The sequence below is a fragment of the Echinops telfairi genome, unplaced genomic scaffold (assembly GCF_000313985.2).
Source record: "Echinops telfairi isolate 266 unplaced genomic scaffold, ASM31398v2 ScPeMD7_3;HRSCAF=10, whole genome shotgun sequence".
NCBI lineage: Eukaryota > Metazoa > Chordata > Mammalia > Afrosoricida > Tenrecidae > Echinops > Echinops telfairi.
The window spans coordinates 39455924-39473219 of NW_022103899.1; the positions used below are offsets into that span (position 1 = coordinate 39455924).

Sequence of the window (17296 nt, forward strand, 5' to 3'; positions counted from 1 at the left end):
TCACTGAAGACAGATGTGTGCATAAGAAAATGTGGTACTTTCAATATTCTTTATTAGCACCATAACTCAAATTTTTGTGGATTCTTCTGTCTTCCTTATGCAATGTCCAACTTTCACATACATATATGAGATGATTGAAAATACCACAACTTGGTTCAGGCACACCTTAATCCTCAAAGTAACATCCTTGCTTTTCAATACTCTACAGAGGTCTTGTGCAGCATATTTATCTAATGCAACACATGTTTTGTTCTCCTGACTGATGCTTCCATCAGCATTGATTGTGGATCCAAGCAAGACCAAATCCTTGATAACTTCAATCTTTTCCCCACTTTTTGTGATGTTACCTATTAGTCCAGTTATGAAGATTTAGGACTTCTTTACATTGAGTTGTATTCTTTACTGAAGGCTGCAATCCTTGGTCTTCATCAGCAAGTGCTTCAAGTCTTCCTCACTTTCAAGAATCAAAGTCTGTTCAACATTTAGCACCCAGCCTGGTTTTAACTGCCGATATTGAACTACTCTATTTTCTCATCCTACAGAATTAGTCAATTTGATTTCGGTGTGTTCCAGCTGTAGAAGTACATGTGTATCGCCACAGTTTGTGTTTTTGAAAGAAGCTATTTTCTGTGAACCAAGTCATCGTCTTGCAAAATTCTTTTATGCTATCCCCAGTTTCATTTCTGTTGCCAAGGCCATATTTTCCAACTACTCTTCCTTCCTCTATGTTTCCATATTTTGCCACCTGTCAATCATTATCAAGGCTCCTTATTTGGATATTTGATCAATTTCAGACTGTAGATGTTTATTGAGATGTTTACCTGCTCACACATCAGAGGTAGATCGGTTTTCTTTTATCTTTACTCCAACTCTAGTGTCTTTACCTTGTGTTCTATGTGCTACTGTTTTACTGGCACCTTAAAAATGGATGTTTCTTTTTAAAAATTTTACTGTATCTTCTTAGCAGCCATCTGTCACCACCTGTCATGTTTGCAGCATCAAGGAATTATTTCTGGTGCCCTGTTTTGTCCCCAAGATTTCTTCTGGGAACTTAGTGGAGGTCAATGGGAAAGAACTTATGAATTTGAAGTTTCCTTTATCAGAAGCCACATCTAGCTCAGGATGGTATTCTAACCCAGTTTGCCTTACATAGTTCTTTAAAATTTCAGCTGATTTCTGGTGCTCTTTTTCCTGTGCTTGGAATGATGTGTCTGTATTTTTATTACTTGGTTGTCTTAGTACATGAGCTTTGTACTTTGCCTAGACCTTTTTACTTTATTAGGGAGAGAGAATAAGCATTCTTTGTAGGTTTATGCATCCTAATTAGAAGCAGGAATTCCTATTTAACTTTTAAATAAGAAAATCCCAGAAATAATAAATTATTTGATCATCTAATTATTGCGATATTTATTCTTTTTAAAATTGAGAATATTTTAATAGACACTTTCTTCCTCTGACAAGATTACTTCCAGAAAATAATGTTAAAGGCCACAGAGAAGTGATTATATGGAGAATTGGCCAGCAGCAATGTGAATTATTAGACACATCTTTAATTACATAGTGATAAAATATACAAAATAGGCAGTAAAATAAAGAATTGGATCAAAGGACAAAGGACAAAGATGAAGAAGAGGAAGCAGAGCAGGGAGTAAGAAGAAAGAATGGATTATGTATTTTCAGTCCACCCTAAGGCAAAGGAACTTGATCTTGCAGCAAAACATCTTATGATCATCCTAAGATCCATCAAAACCCTGAAAACCTAGCACTCTCCCACTTCTTTGGCAGCTTTCCAGTCAGAGTGCTGCAGTGACTGATGTGCATGGCTTCTAAAGCAAAAGTCTCTTTGTGTGCATTATACTGTGCGCATCTCAGTTTTGAAATAATATGACCTAAAGCAGCAGATTGCTTCCACTGTGATGCTAATATGAAATGTCAGTGCTTCTTTTTCAGAATGTGCACATTTCAATGAAAAAGCACTTTGCCCGTTCACCAGGTCTGTTAGAGAACTATTATTTTAAAATTATAAGTGATGTTTCACATTATTATATGAACACTAACATATTATGCATGTGACTGGAAAAACTCACAATAATTTCTCACAGATGGCCTGGATTTAGAGAGGACTTTTTTGCTTGGTTTAGCCTAAAGGTGTGGGGAAGACTGCTTCTCTGTGACAGCATTGAGGTCGAAAAGCTTGCTCATCAAGTCACCACTTGTTTTTAGCAATAGAATCTGCGGATGGTCATATTTTCCAGCTGTATTATTGGAATAATGTTTTGCTTGTCTGGAATGTATATGCTAATTTGTCCCAATTTAGAATAATTGGGAAATTCTAATTTCATTAGAATATTAAATAATTCAATGTATTCCTTTTTATTCATATATTCAGGGAAGCTTAGAATTAAATTTTGTTGTAATTGTTTTGAGTTATCCTCTTTTACATGTATACACAAGTTGTTAACAAAATGGTCTTTGGAAATGGATTAATTATACATTATTTTGGCAGCATATCTTTAGTTTTCATATACTTAAATGAAACATGAATGAATAAAATTTTTGAAGCTTTGCGTTTTGGCCTTTTCATTCCCCACTCTCCTGCATATTACATTGCTTGCAGTATTCAACTAGAATCTTAGTGGGGATTTTTCGGTTGTCTTTTGAATAGTACAGTACTTCATTTCAACTGATGCCTATATACTTTTTCAGAAAAGAATTACTAGTGATACACTTATTCTTATTTTTAGCAAGGCCAGAGAAGATCTGCTGAAAACTCAAAAGGAGCGTGATTTTCATCGGATGCATCATAAGCGAATAGTCCAAGAAAAAAACAAATTAGTTAATGATATCAAAGGGTAAGCTGGTATTTGTTGAAATATTTATTAAGCTATTATGTAATTTGTGAAAAGTTACTATTATTAACTTCTTGAGTAGCACCTATGATAAAATATTTCAGGAAAAACGGTCATTCAATATTTAGTAAACATCTACTGTGTACCAGACACTAAACTATGTGTTTGAAGAACAAAATAAAGATGAGTGGGCCTAGGCCCTTTCTATCAACAAGAGACTAATAGGGGAGGGAAACAAAAGGCTGCAGAATGTGTTATATATTACACTTTATATGTACCATACTGTTGTTATGCCAGTCACTTACCCATATCGAAACATGAGAAATTGAATTCTGAAAAACAAGTAAGAATGACTAGATTGAGGTAATGTGAGCAGGGTTCCCTGGATACCAAGCCATCAAGGCAGTTGACGTCTTTGCCAGCCTGTAAGCAGAGAGAACAAAGTGCAAATGAGATTCTACAAGTGGGGCTACATTTTATGAATAGCTTTGAAATTATATTGAGACATTTAGAAATCATTTGGAAGATGTTCAGATTTGTTTAACTTACCTCTCTCCTCCACCCCGTTCCCCAAATAACAAAGAGTTTACAATCCATAACTCAAAGTCTCTGTTGCTTGCTCTAGGGCAATACTGTCCAATATAATTTTCTCTGATGATAGAAGTGTTCTGTATCTGCACTATACAATACAGTAGCCACTGGCTGCATTGAACACTTATAATGTGCCAGTTCAACCAAGGAACTTTTTTTAAGTTAAAAAAACTTAATATACCTTTAAATAGCCATCTTAAGCTACCATATTAGACAAAAAAGTCTGCCAGTTTGTCATACTTTTGTGGATTTTTGTTACTGCAATGCTGGAAACTATGCCACCAATATTTCAGAAGTACACAGGATCACCCCTCATGGACAGGTTTCATGGGCACTTCCCAAGGCAGCCTAGGAAGAAGGTTCTGGTCATCTATTCCTCCCCAAACCCAATAATTTTCCAGTGAAAACCTTATAAATAGCAATAGAATATTTTGTGATATAGTGACAGAAGACGAGCCCCTCAGGCTAAATATATGACTCAGGAGTAGCATCTTCTTCAAACTAAAGTAATAATGCTCAGAGTAAAGCTTTCAGGACTTTCAATTGCCGGTGAGGGTGTGGTGAAAATGGAAGCAATCAACATGCCAAGAAATTTTAAAGACAGCTGCTGGGTCAACCAACTGAAAGAAATCCATATTTTTTCCCAATCCAAAAAAAAAGAAACCAAAAAAACAAAAAAAATAAAAAAAAAAGTGGTCAATACTTTTGCCAGTTAAATATTGCTGAAGATAATTAAAAATGGTTGCAGTAGTACATTGCCAGGCAACTGCCATAAAGTCACGCCTGACTCTGAAAAGGACATGGAACAAGGGATATCATTACTGATGTTAGCTAGATCTTGGCTGAGATCAGAGAATACCAGAAAGATGTTTATCTTTGTTGTCTTGATTATGCAAAGGCACTTGATCATAATAAATTATAAATAACCTTGAGAAGAATGGGAATACCAGGACATGACTTAGACCAAACGGCAATCATTCAAACAGAGCAAGAGGATACTGCCTAGATTAAAACCAGGAAAAGTTTGTGTTAGGGTTCTATTCATTCATCATACTAATTACTCTGAGAAACTGCACGGTCTGGAGAAGAACATGGTATCACGATTGGAGGCGGGTTTATTAATAACCTGTGTAATTATAGGTGGTGTACTCATGTTTGCTTAAAGTCAGGAGGATTTGAATAACTTGCTGATGAAGATCAAGGATTTTCACTCTTCAATACAAATTGTGACTCAGTGTAAAGGAAACCCAAATCCCCACAATTGGCTCACTAGATAACACCCTGACGAATGGAGTAGATTGATCTGCAAAGGATTTCATCTTGCATGGATCCACAGTCAGTGTTCATGGAAACAGCAATCAAGGAACCAAAGGAAGCATTGCACTGGGTAAATCTGTTGTACAAGATTCCTTTAAAGTGTGCAGAGCAAAACGTCACTTTGGGGATCAAGGTGTGCCTGACTCAAGTCGCGGTATTTTTTAATCACACCGGCATTTGGCAATTGGATATTGAATAAGGAAAACTACAGAAAAATTGAAGCATTTGAATTACGGGTCTGGCAGAAATATTGAAGGTATCATGGACAAATAGATCTGTTTTGGAGGCAGTGTAGCCAAAATGCTCCTTAGATGTGAGGCTAAGGAAACTTCATTTCATGTACTTTGGTCACTTTTCTTAGAAGAGATCAGTCCCTAGAAAAGGACCCCATTCTTGCTAAAATATAAAGAAAACTCCAAACTTGCTGCCATTGAATCAATGCTGATTCATAGTGATCCCTTGTGGGTTTCAGAAACTAACTGTCTTTGGGAGTAGAAAGCCCAGTCTTTTCCCAAGGGAGCTGCTGTTGGTTTTGAATTGTTGACCATTCTGATTGCCGCCCAATGCATAACCACTACACCACCTGGCCTCCTGGTAAATTATACATGCAATGAAAAGAAGATCACTGATGCGATGGATTGACAGAAGTGGCTGCAATAATACCCTCAAATGCAACAACTGTGAGGCTACTGCAGGGCCAGACAGAGTGAGTTTCGTTCTGTTGGAACAGGGTAGCTCTGAGTGGGAATCTACTGGATGGAGCCAACATCATACCAGCAATGGCCTGGGCCATTTGGATCATTCAGTTTATTATGGGCTCCCTAAGCACAGATCCCTTATTCAGTGTTTCCACTTCATTTATTAGAAAAGGATACTGAAACATGAATTGAGTGTTGGCTTATAATAAATCAAATTGAAATGGCAGACTTGCCTTGGTTTATTGTAGAGAAGATATACAAAGGCTTGGGGAAATTGGTCTGCTAGAGTGGATTTATCATTTGGACTTATTGAGCCATTGATGGAGTGCCCAAGGTACTTAGCTTTCCACACAATGGGTGAACAGCACTTTTGTGAAAGGAGCAATAGCATCTTTGAAAATTGCTGTAAATGGTCAGTAAATCAGATTTGACAGTGGGAACTTCCCTAATTGAAGTAAGATACTTTGCGACAATAGGTCTGAGTGGACCCCGTGGTGGGAGGACCAGTTACCAAAAAAACCAAAATCACTGCTATTGAGTCATATCTTGACCCATAGCAACCCTAAAGGACAGGTGGAACTGCCACTGTGGATTTCTGAGACTGTAACTCTTCATGGGAGTAGAAAACCTCATCTAGCTGGTGATTTTTAATGACTGGCCTTTTGGTTAGCAGCCCAACAAAAGACAAGCTGGGCATGGTTACTGTATTGGAAGATCGAGGTCAAAATGATAATCAGGGTAGTCTGACTAACCTGGACGTATGGCATTGGCTCCTTAATCATGGTGTACTTAGAAGCAAAATAGACGGGGAATCTCCTTACTAAATATATACTTGATATGTAGAAGCAGAATTCTAGACTGAGTGTTGGCAGTTTAACTTGAATCACCAGCAGAAGAGTTATGGTCTCCTCCATCAGTTCCCAAACTTGAATCAATTTACAGACCCACAACCTCTTGAATGAAGGGAGGTCAGGTTCCCTTGAGGGAAGACACCACTACACTGCTAAAAATTTATACTGTTAATCTATAACCCTTTATAAGAGTGACTGTTCTTTGGGGAAAAAGAAATAATCATATTTTTAGGCCATACTGGGCATACACTCTGAACTGGCATGACTTTTAGGAGGCCAAAATGTCACTGTGGACCAGCATTCAGAATGGGGGCATATAAAGGTAAGGTTTATTAATGAAACCTTAGCTTATGCCTGTCTCACAGTGGTCCAGTACATCACTGAACATGTCTTGTAGTTACTCCTCCAGTTCCAGAAGGCACAGTGTGAATAGACATATTTAGCAGCTTGTAGAACAGGCTCACGGGATACCAGATACATGGAATAAAAAATATCATGGTAGGAAAGGCTAAAATGAAATCATTAAAACTTCTTCTAACAAAGAAAATAGTACACCAAAATCAATACTGCATTCCTAGAGGGATTGCAGAGACCATTGTCATCACCAATATAACTTGAAGAATACAGGGATGGTGATTCCCATAACCTCCCAATTCAACATGCCTATTTAACCTATGCTAAAAACAGGTAGATCTTGAAGAATGACTGTGAATTATTATAAACATAATCAGGTGGTGGCTTCAATTGCAATTGTTGCTCCTGATGGAATTTCAATGTTTGAGCAAACTAATGCATCTCCAGGTGCCTGCATAGCAGGCTATTGCTCTAGCTAGTTCCTTTTTCTCCACACTTGTTTGGAAGGAATGCCAGAAGCAGTTTGCCTTCAGGTGGCAAAGCCAGCAATACATCTTCAAGGTATTGCCGCAGAGTTATATCAACTCTGCAACACTATATCACCATTTAGTTCAACATATTGAACAGGTCTGTTATATTGATGACAGGCATTACGTTAAATGGACCCAGATCAAGGTGAACATGTACAGCAGTACTCCATCATTACATAGAAATGATATTTCTGAGATCAGGGCTTGAGTAGGACATGAAGGCACAAATAAGCAACATGAGAATGTGGCAAAAAATTCCAAATGATCTCCACTCTTGACACATTACTGTCCTTTTCCTAAGCTGAACCTATGAGCACATGGAAAGTTCCTTATGGTCGGTTTACTGAAGAAGAGAATACTCCTGTTTGGTTTAAAAATAATTCAATATGCACATGCCACTCAATAGTGGACAAAGTAGCCCTAGAGCCCGATCTCTCTGAACGACATTGGTAAAGGAAAATCGTTCTGATGGATAGGATTTTAGTAGCACAGCTGGTTGTTCATTTTGTTTGAGACAGTCAGATGGGTGATTGTATACTGGCTTATGAGATATGGCCAGCGATTTAGCTGTCTGAGTAAGGTTTGGGAGGGAATATGTTTGGAAAATCAGTAACATAGAAGCATGAGGGAAATGTATGTGGATAGGCCTGTCAGAATGGGCCTTAAGATGTGAAGATACTTGTATCACGAAAGGGCGACTCAGGCAGAAGAAGATTTTGACAATCAAGAGATAGGATACATGTTCTGTTTAAATCAGTCGTCTTCTTTCATTGTCCAATAGACAATCTTATCAAGAATACCGAGGCTATGGTAGCAGGAATGGAGGTTATGCATGGGCTCAGCAACATGAATTTCTACTCTTCAGTGCTGCTTTGGCACAACCACAGCTGAGTGCTCAGTCTGCCTGCAATAGAGACAACTGAATCTTCAATATGCCATCATTCCTCCGTGTGATCGGCCAGCAGCCTGATTGAAGGTTGATTACATTGGCCTGCTTCCATCATGGAAAGGGCAGCATTTTATTATTCCTGGACAATATTATTTATTATTTTATTTTTCTTGTTCACTTCTGTCAAAGATACCATCCATATACTTAGAATCCCATAATCACCATCATAGTGTCCCATCATTTCAGATAAGGACCTCATTTCACAGCAAACGAAGTGTGGCAGTGGACCCATGTTCATGGAATTCACTGGTATTATCATGCTTGCCATCATCCTGAAGAAGTTCTCTAGATGTTATTGTGTACCAGGAAGTTCATTCCGACACATTGCAGCCTTATGCATAACAGGAAGAAATACTGCCAGGTCCTCTACCATCCTCAAAATTGTTTCTGTGTTTTAGTCCATTGTTGTAGCCACACTGTCAATTCCTTTCCATGAGGGACTTCCTCTTCCTCGCTTCCCCTCGACTTTACCAAGCATGATGTCCTTTCTTTGGGGACTGGTTTCTCCCAATGATATGTCCAAAGCATGTAAGACAAAGTCTCTGGGATTTTGGGGGTTTTTTTGCACAAATGCCTCTTGATCCATGTATAGGTCCTCCATTAGCATAATTGATTGTATGCTATACATTCTTCTCAAGGCTATACATAATTTGTTATGGGAACATAATCCAATGCTTTGGCACAGTCATTAAAACGACAAGTAAACATCTTTCTGGTATTCTCTGCTTTGAACCAAGATTCATCTGACATCAGCAATGATATCCCTTGTTCCATGTCCTCTTCTGAATCTGGCCTAAACCTCAGCTCCCATTCATGTGTTTCTGTAACCACTGTTGGATGATCTGCTGCAAATTGTATTGGTGTGATATCAGTGGTATTGTTCTATAATTTGAGCATTCTATTAGGTTATTTTTCTTTGGGATCTACACAAATATGGATCTCTTCCACTAGGCCAAGTAGCTGTCTTCCAAATTTCCTGGCATAGACAAGTAAGTACTTCCAGTGCTTCATCAGCTTATTGAAATTCCTCAATTGATACTCCATCAATTCCTGGAAACTTGTTTTTGGCTAATATTTTCCGTGTAGATTGAACCTCCTCCTTCAGTACAATTGGTTCTTGATCATATGCTACCTTCTGAAATGGTAGATGGTTGATTTTTTTTTTTTTTGGTGCAGTGACTCTGAGGATTATTCTTTCCATTTTGTTTTGATGCTTCCTGCATCATTTAATATTTTTCCCATAGAATCATTGTCTTTTCTTAATCTGGATGCTTTGCTGAAACCTGTTCACTTTGGGTGAGCCTGTTGGTATTTGAAATACTAGTGATATACCTTCCAGCATAATAGCAACACATAAGCCACCATAGTATGCCAAACTTACAGATAAGTGATGGCCTGTCTAGAGAGAAAATAGAATAACCTTCTGCAGACACACTCATGGTGCTAGTGAGGTGATAATGCCTTGCAGTGTTGGGGCGATATTCTCCAGGGGGCTGTATATTACTGCAAACCAGTATTTGTATTCCAAGATTCAAGCTGTAGGAAACAAGTGGTGGAAATTAGAGTGGCCTTACTCACAGTTATCCCTGGTGATGATTTTTTTGCTTCCTGTCTCCCAGCAACCTAATGTTCTGCTACCACTATTGATCTTTTGAGAAAGGTCACAATAGAGGGTCCTGCATAGAGAGGAAGAAAATTGTGGAACAAAACTCAAAATCATAAAAAGGACAAATGTAACTGGTTTGGTAGAAACTGGTTGAATGCTCAAGATTATGGTCTTTAAACACCCTTGAATCCAACATTCAAGCAAACAATGGATCTATAATGTGAACAATAACACCAGAGAGAAATGTACCCTTTATAACAATTAGAAAGGTATCATTAACCTGAAAACAAAGCTCAGAAGGCAGAAAGAGCAGGAATGAAGGACAAATGGGAACAAACAGGGAGGACTTTGGAAGAGTTGATTATATCACAAGGATTGCGATCAATGTCACAGAACAAAATTTGTATAGATCATAGGTTCCCAAACTTATTTGACCTACTACTCTCTTTTCCAGAAAAAAAAATTACTCAGAGTACCTCTGGCATTTAAAAACTTTTGTACTGTAGCCTATAATTCAGGACAAAGTGCAGCTGCTTTCAGGCGCTCTGAATCGCACCAGCACCCACAAGGGGGCGGTATTGCCCACTTGGGGAAGTATAAACTAAATTTCCACCGAAATCACAATAAAAAGTTAAAAAAAAGAAAACAAAAACATAGTAAGACTGGGTCACTGGTTTAAAAAGCAAGAACTAAATTTGTGTAAATTACAAAAGAAACATTTTAAATATGAAACATGTTAGGTGGATTCAAATCTGTTCCCACTCATAACAACCCTACATGCAATTTAGCAACTTTGTCTGGTCCTGTGTCATTCTTCCAGTCAAGCTATTTTTGAGTCCACTGTTGCAACCACTGTGTTGGTCTACCTTGTTTATATTCTCTCTCTCTCTCTCTGATCTTCCATAAGTAAAAAAAAATTGGTGCAAGATAAGTCAATTAAGAAACCTGAAATTTAATGCCATCAAGTTGATTTATACTCATAGTGAAGTAGATAAAGTTTCAGAGGTTGTAAATCATTAGGGGATTAGCTTTTTCTGTAGAGTGGCTGGTGAGTTTGAAACACTGACCTTATTGTTTTTAAGAGCAACACTATTTTTTAAAAAAAACTAAAACATTTTATTGGGAGCTTTTATAGCTCTTATAACAATCCATACACCAATTATATAAAACATATTTGTACATATGTTGCCATCATTTTCTAAACATTTATTTTTTATTTGAGCCCTTGGTATCAGCTCCTCTTTTTACCCTCCTTCCTCTCCTCCCATGATAAATGATAAATTATTCTTATTATCATATCTTACACCAACCACTGTCTCCCTTCCCCCAAAGTTTCTGTTGTTCATCTCCCTGGGGTGGTGGTGGTTATATATCAATCATTGTGATTGGTTCCCCCTTCCTCCTCTTTTCTCCCCACCTTCCCCCTACTCTTCTGGTATCACTACTCCCACTACTGTTTCGAGATTCCGTGTGTCCTGAGTTCTTTCTGTACCTGTGTACATGCTCTGGTCTAGCTGGCAGTGAAAGGCAAGACTGGGTCATGATAGTGGTGGGTGAGGAAGCCTTAAAGAATCAGAGGAATATTGTATGCTTCATTGGTGCTATACTGCACCCTGGTTGACATCCCAGCCTTGTGACCCTCTTGTGAGGGGATGTCCCATTTTCTACAGATGGGTTTTGACTTTCTGCTCCGACCCCCCTCATTCTCAACTGTCAAGGGAGCCAGCCCCTAACACATCATCACAGGTCTGGTAGGTACAATTTTACAGTGGTAATAAGTAAAGACTATAGTAAAGTCATAGGGAGCATGCGAGAAGAGAGATTGAAATAATGGAGTTAGACACATTTCATGGTACTGTGCTCACCTCAGCCTCATTTGGTGGACCATGTGGAGAGAGAGAGTGAGAGAGAGCACTTTTATCGCCAACCAAGGCTTATATATCTTTGGGGGGCATACAAGCTCCCTAATTACAGGTAAAGACGTACGTCACAGGAAGGGGTTGTGCTATAGATACTACAGTAATGAGAGGGGGACTCTCCAGGGGTATCCATGCAATAAGAAGGGGAGGTATTGGGGTTCACATGTGACAAGATGGGCAGATGCTGGATTCAGGGAGGCAGCTTAATTTTGGATGTCACCAAGCAGGTTTGACCTATTCTCAGGCTCTCTCTTGAAACCATTATCAGTAGGATGTGAACCCCACCTACAGGGACCACACTGGTGGTCCTAAGCCTTTAGGGAGAAGTAGCCCATTGTCCTTAACAGAAAGGAGTGGGCCCTTCTTGTATTGGGACCAGACAGTATTCTGGCAACTGAATGCCTTCAGGGAGGATGTCTCTAAGCATCTGACCTCCCACCATATGCTGACAAATATACTCTAATGTTTGGCATGTCTTTTGGGGGAGACAAAGCTGGGGAAAAGTCTCTTTATAATCCCTCACTCAACAATATGTTTTTGTTTGTTTTGGGTCTTTTGATGCTTGTTACGCAATCCTTTCAACACCTCATGATCACACAGGCAGATGTCCTTCTTTCATGTGGGCTTGTTTCTTCTCTGCTAGATGGCTGCTTATTTAACATCAAGCCTTTAAGACCTCAGGTGCTATATCTTTTGATAGCCGGGCACTATCAGCTTTCTTCACCACATTTGCTTATGTACTCATTTTGTCTTCAGGCTAGAGGGGGGTCACAGTATCCCAGGTTGTCAGAATTAGTGGCTTTATGTTGAGGCAGGGCTTGAGTTGAGGCTCAAAGTCCATTCATGACCTCAGTGTATTGCCATATAAATACATGCATATAGGCCAATACCTCTATTTTTATGAATTAATGTATTTGCATATGTACACACCTATGTTTATATATCTATCCATAGCTTTGCTTACTAGCTATTTCCTCTGTTGTTTTTTTCTTTTTACCTTCCTCCTGCCCCACCATCATGCTTGTTCTTCTTCTGCCTGTTAGTAATTACTCTCAGCTAGATTGCTGTCGCTCCAATACCCCCAGCATCTCTATGTCCTCCTGATTGCGATTTTAATTCCCTAGTTGTTCCCCTGTCTATGGCATTGTTTGCTCACAGGGTCCCTCTCCCTCCCACTCCTCATCCCAACTCCCTCTGGAATTGTCAGTCCTGTTGGTTTCTCCTCAAGCTTGCTTCCCATGTCTTTCTTATATAGGTAGACAAAACCAACAATAATGGAGACAAAACAAAAAGAAAACAAAAGATCGAATAAAAAGAGAAAAAAGAAAGAAAAAGGCAATAATAACTAGGAAAAACAAAGCAAAACAAAACCAAAAAAGCATACATAGTTCCAGGTCCGTCCACTGACATATATGACTCTCTCTCTACTGCTCCTGGGGGAATTCTGGGAACTGCCCCCTCTAGCCTGAAGTCTATTTTTGGGGCTCCTCAGGAGATTTGTGGCTTTGCTTTGCTCCCATTGCTGATCTGTTGTGTTCCCTTCTTGGTTTACCCGGCTCTCGGGGTTCAGACTGGACTAAGCCCCTGCTGTGTATCCTTAGTATTGTCCTCTGTTGTGGTGTGCTCCAGTGAGGGGTCATCATGTCTCGAGCTGTTGTCGGCCTTACAGCCCTCTCTGTGACTTACCAGCTCTGTGCAGGGACGTCTGTCCTCAGGCTAGGTGTGCCTCACTCCATCTTTTCCTTTTTGGTTTGCTTTTGTGTAGGCGTGGCATGCCAGTCCCTCTCCCCAATCGGTAGAAGAGCGACACTTTTTAAGAAATATCATATTAGCCTAATTATAAGACAGCTTTGGTAGCCATATTAATACCAAGTAAATTAGACTTCAGGACTGATATTACTAGAGCAAAAAAGGAACCATTTCATATTGATAAAAGGGTCAATGTATTAGAAAGACATAATATTAAATATGCATGAGTTTCAAAATATATAAAGTAAGATCTGAAAAATTGAAATAATAAAATGGATATTTCCATAATTGTAGTTGGAGGCTTTTAACTCTCTTAATTGATAAATTAAGTGGGCATAAATTCTTTAAGTCTGTGGAACATTTGAACAACATTATCATTTAAGCCTAGTTGGCATTTCTTAAATTCTATTTGGCATTTTCAAGGACCTATGGAACTTCACCATAATAGATTGTACGGGGACCATAAGATAAGATAGGGATATTGTGCTTGGTAAAGTTGAGGGGTAATGAAAAAGAGGAAAGCCCTCCAGGAGGTGACTGACACAGTGTCTGCAGCAATGGGCTCAGGCACAGGAACAATTGTGAGCAGGGCGCAGGACCGAGCAGTGTTTTGTTCTGTTGTGCTTAGGGTTGCCAGGGGTTGGAAATAACTCAATGACACCTAGCAACAAGAAGAGGATAAATCCGCATATATTTTAAAGGATTGACGCAACCAAATTAAATTAGAAATTAATAACAAAATCCCTGGAAATAACCACAATTTTCAGAGTTATGTAATATATTTCTAAATAATTCATAGGTTGAAGAGAGAAATTAGAAAACATTTTTAACAGAATGAATGAAATGCAGCAAAGTCACACTTGTGGAACACAGCCAAAATAATGTGTATTATAAAATGCATAGCTTTAATATCTTATATTAGAAGAGAAAAAGTTTGTAAACACCTACTATTTCACCTTTGACCTTAACTTAATATCACCTTAGAAATTAAAAAATTGAAAATTCAATATAAGAAGGAATAAAGTTACGACTAAAAGTACAAACTTATAAAATAGATAATAGAAAAACAATAAGCTGGTAAATTCTAGTGTTGGTTCTTTTGAAAAGATGATACAATTAATAAACTCTAACTAGACTGGCCATCTTCAAATATTGCAAGGAGATAGAGTAGCCAAAACTATTTTATATCGCTGTTTTGAGTAAAGATTACAACCGAATAATCAACTCTCAGGTACTCGCCTAAGACACATGAAGATATAAGACCAAAGGTATAGTTATACCAGGCTGCTCATAGCAATCTTATTCATTATAGGTTCCAAATGAAAGCACTTGAGATGTTCAATAATACTATATTGGCTAAACACATTGTAAGATTTTTATACAAGATATTACTGTTCACAATAAAAAGGAATGTAGTATTGATAACCTCAACTGTAATATGAATTTTAAAAATGTATGCTGATTAAAAGAAACTAATTCCAAAGAGAATGATTTCAAATATATGAAGTTTTAGAATATTCTGGGACGTTAGCAAACTTGTAAATTTTGATAACAATGTAGTTTACTTGGATCGATATATTTCACAAAAATTTTTGAGCTGCAACATTTAAGATCTGTAGTCCATATAAAATATACTTCAATACAAAATATCATTAAAGGAATTTTTAAATAAAATACATTTTAAATGTGTTGATAACATATGCTAATACTATATCTTTAATTATTTCTTTTATGAGATATCTGAACTACTTTATAGTTAACTTCTCAAAATATAAGGTTAATCAAATTAGTTTTCAGACCATTCTTTAACTGCGAATGACACTCTTCTGTTTAACTATCCATCGTTTGTAACCCGTATTGTTTTGAAATATTTTTCTGCATCGATTAAAGGAACTGCAACTTTAAAAAAAATCAATGAATAGCAGTTATCTTCTAAGCACAAGCTTGAATACAGCAGTTGTTAGTAAGAAATGAAGAACTCATTAAATCAGGACTCATGTGGTCTTCTCCCCACTCTCTCAGTAGCAGACCGCTTTGGTCATATAATACCATGTGTACTTCTTCTGATGTATTGGCTTTTATTTGGTTATTCATTTGTTACACCAAGACCAGAATACAAGCAAAACACAAAACCAAGATGGTTTAGATGCTAGATGGAAATCACAGATTTAACTCAATTGTCCTCTAAGATGTGATTACCCTTTTGTTTTCATAGGTTGAAGTTACATTATGCATCTTATGAGCCAACGATAAGAGTGTTACATGAGAAACACCACACTTTACTGAAGGAGAAAATGCTGACCTCTTTGCAAAGAGACAGAGCAATGGGGCAGGTAAAAAGACAGATGTGCCTGAAGATGATCTTTTAAACTATTTTTAAAAATAACATAGGGAATAATACTGGTTTTGTGACTGATATGGATTGTTAAAAATGTGTGCCAATTTTCATGTTGCAAAAAATTCATTCTGAACCATTCAAGAAAAATAATTTCATTCGTTGTAAACTGCTATCAATGTACTATTGATTAAAGGCTAATTCAAACTTGATTTTATGGGAAGTCAGTATAGTGAAGTTAGTAGAAAAACTCAGGCACTGTGGTCAAACAAACATGAAGTGACAGGTTTGACAGCTATCGTCATCACCCTTGGAATAAGTATTGAAACAGTTATAGCTTAGCTTTCTCATGTATCAAATTTAGGCACAAAAACTGGTTCTTAAGATTATTGTGAATCAATTATGAAATAATACATAAAAACATACTGATATTTCACCCCATAACAATATTTGATCAGATTTGTTACTAACTTGATTTTTGCTAATTTTTGTTAATGGATAACACCCTTAGACCTGGAACAAAGTTGAGGAGATATTAGCAGACATAGTATTCCATTAAAAAAATGGGGATATATGAAGAATCTGCAATAGTTTACTGGAAAGTGTGTTAGTATAACCTATGTTAAAATTTTTGTTGTTATTATTATTGTTTGTTTTCTGAAGATTTTTGATCATGGCCAAACTTTCAGTAACTAAAATGAACTTGCATGATGGTAATAGTATTTCTGGAATAATTCCAATGCTGAGACTTAATTTAAATAAGTTTAGTTTTCTGGAGTGAAAATCTTACCAACTAAAATACAAAATATTATTTGTATTTATGCTTCTTGTGCTTCAATTTTAATTTTATATTCTTGCATATTAGAATTTAATTATAAATAACACCACACAAACAAAATCTCAAAGAAGCAAAATAGAAGAGAAAATGCAAGAAAGTTCAGCATGCCATGTTGAGGGACATAGGGATTATGAAGTGGTCTACAGAGGACCAGCACCGAACTGTGGGCTCAGGTATTGAGACTGATGATGTCGTGTGTGCACAAAGAGAGTGGGGCACGGTTTATTATGCAGTAAGTGTGTAGCACAGGCCTGGCCAAATAGGCACAAAATAGCTCAAGAAGGAGCAATAAAATACTGGTTCAATGTTTTGTTTTGTTTTTTCTGTCCTTTGGGTTTTGTGCTAGGTGGAGAGTTCTCACAGGCTCTCCTGGCCTGCCCATTCTATCAGTGCTAAAAGAGAGAGTTCAGACTTTATGACCAGCTTACTGAGATTGAAGGTACAAGCTTACTAACAAGTTTGTTGAGATTTTGTGGTTTATAAACTGTTATCCATCAAACATCAAAAATTAGAGCCAGCCTCATTACAGGAATCTACCTTAAACAGTTCCCGCTGCCAAAGAGCCATTCCAGTAAAGAATAACATAGTATTGGCTTATAACCCAAAGTATAAACAAAGCATTCATCAATCTGATGATACTGAAAATGCTTTAAAAAATAAATGGGGGATAAGATATATATATATCATATATATGTATATATATATATATA

General features: G+C 37.5%; 1 protein-coding gene across 1 annotated transcript in view; it reads left to right on the forward strand.

The window, feature by feature from the left end:
* The window catches only part of LOC101652497 (sperm-associated antigen 16 protein), a 101808-nt gene that overhangs the window by 55124 nt on the left and 29388 nt on the right, over window positions 1-17296 (forward strand). The window contains exons 7-8 of the mRNA XM_045296815.1: window positions 2745-2852; window positions 15629-15746. Of these exons, the coding sequence (XP_045152750.1) occupies window positions 2745-2852; window positions 15629-15746 (226 nt within the window). The remainder of the gene's footprint in view (window positions 1-2744; window positions 2853-15628; window positions 15747-17296) is intronic.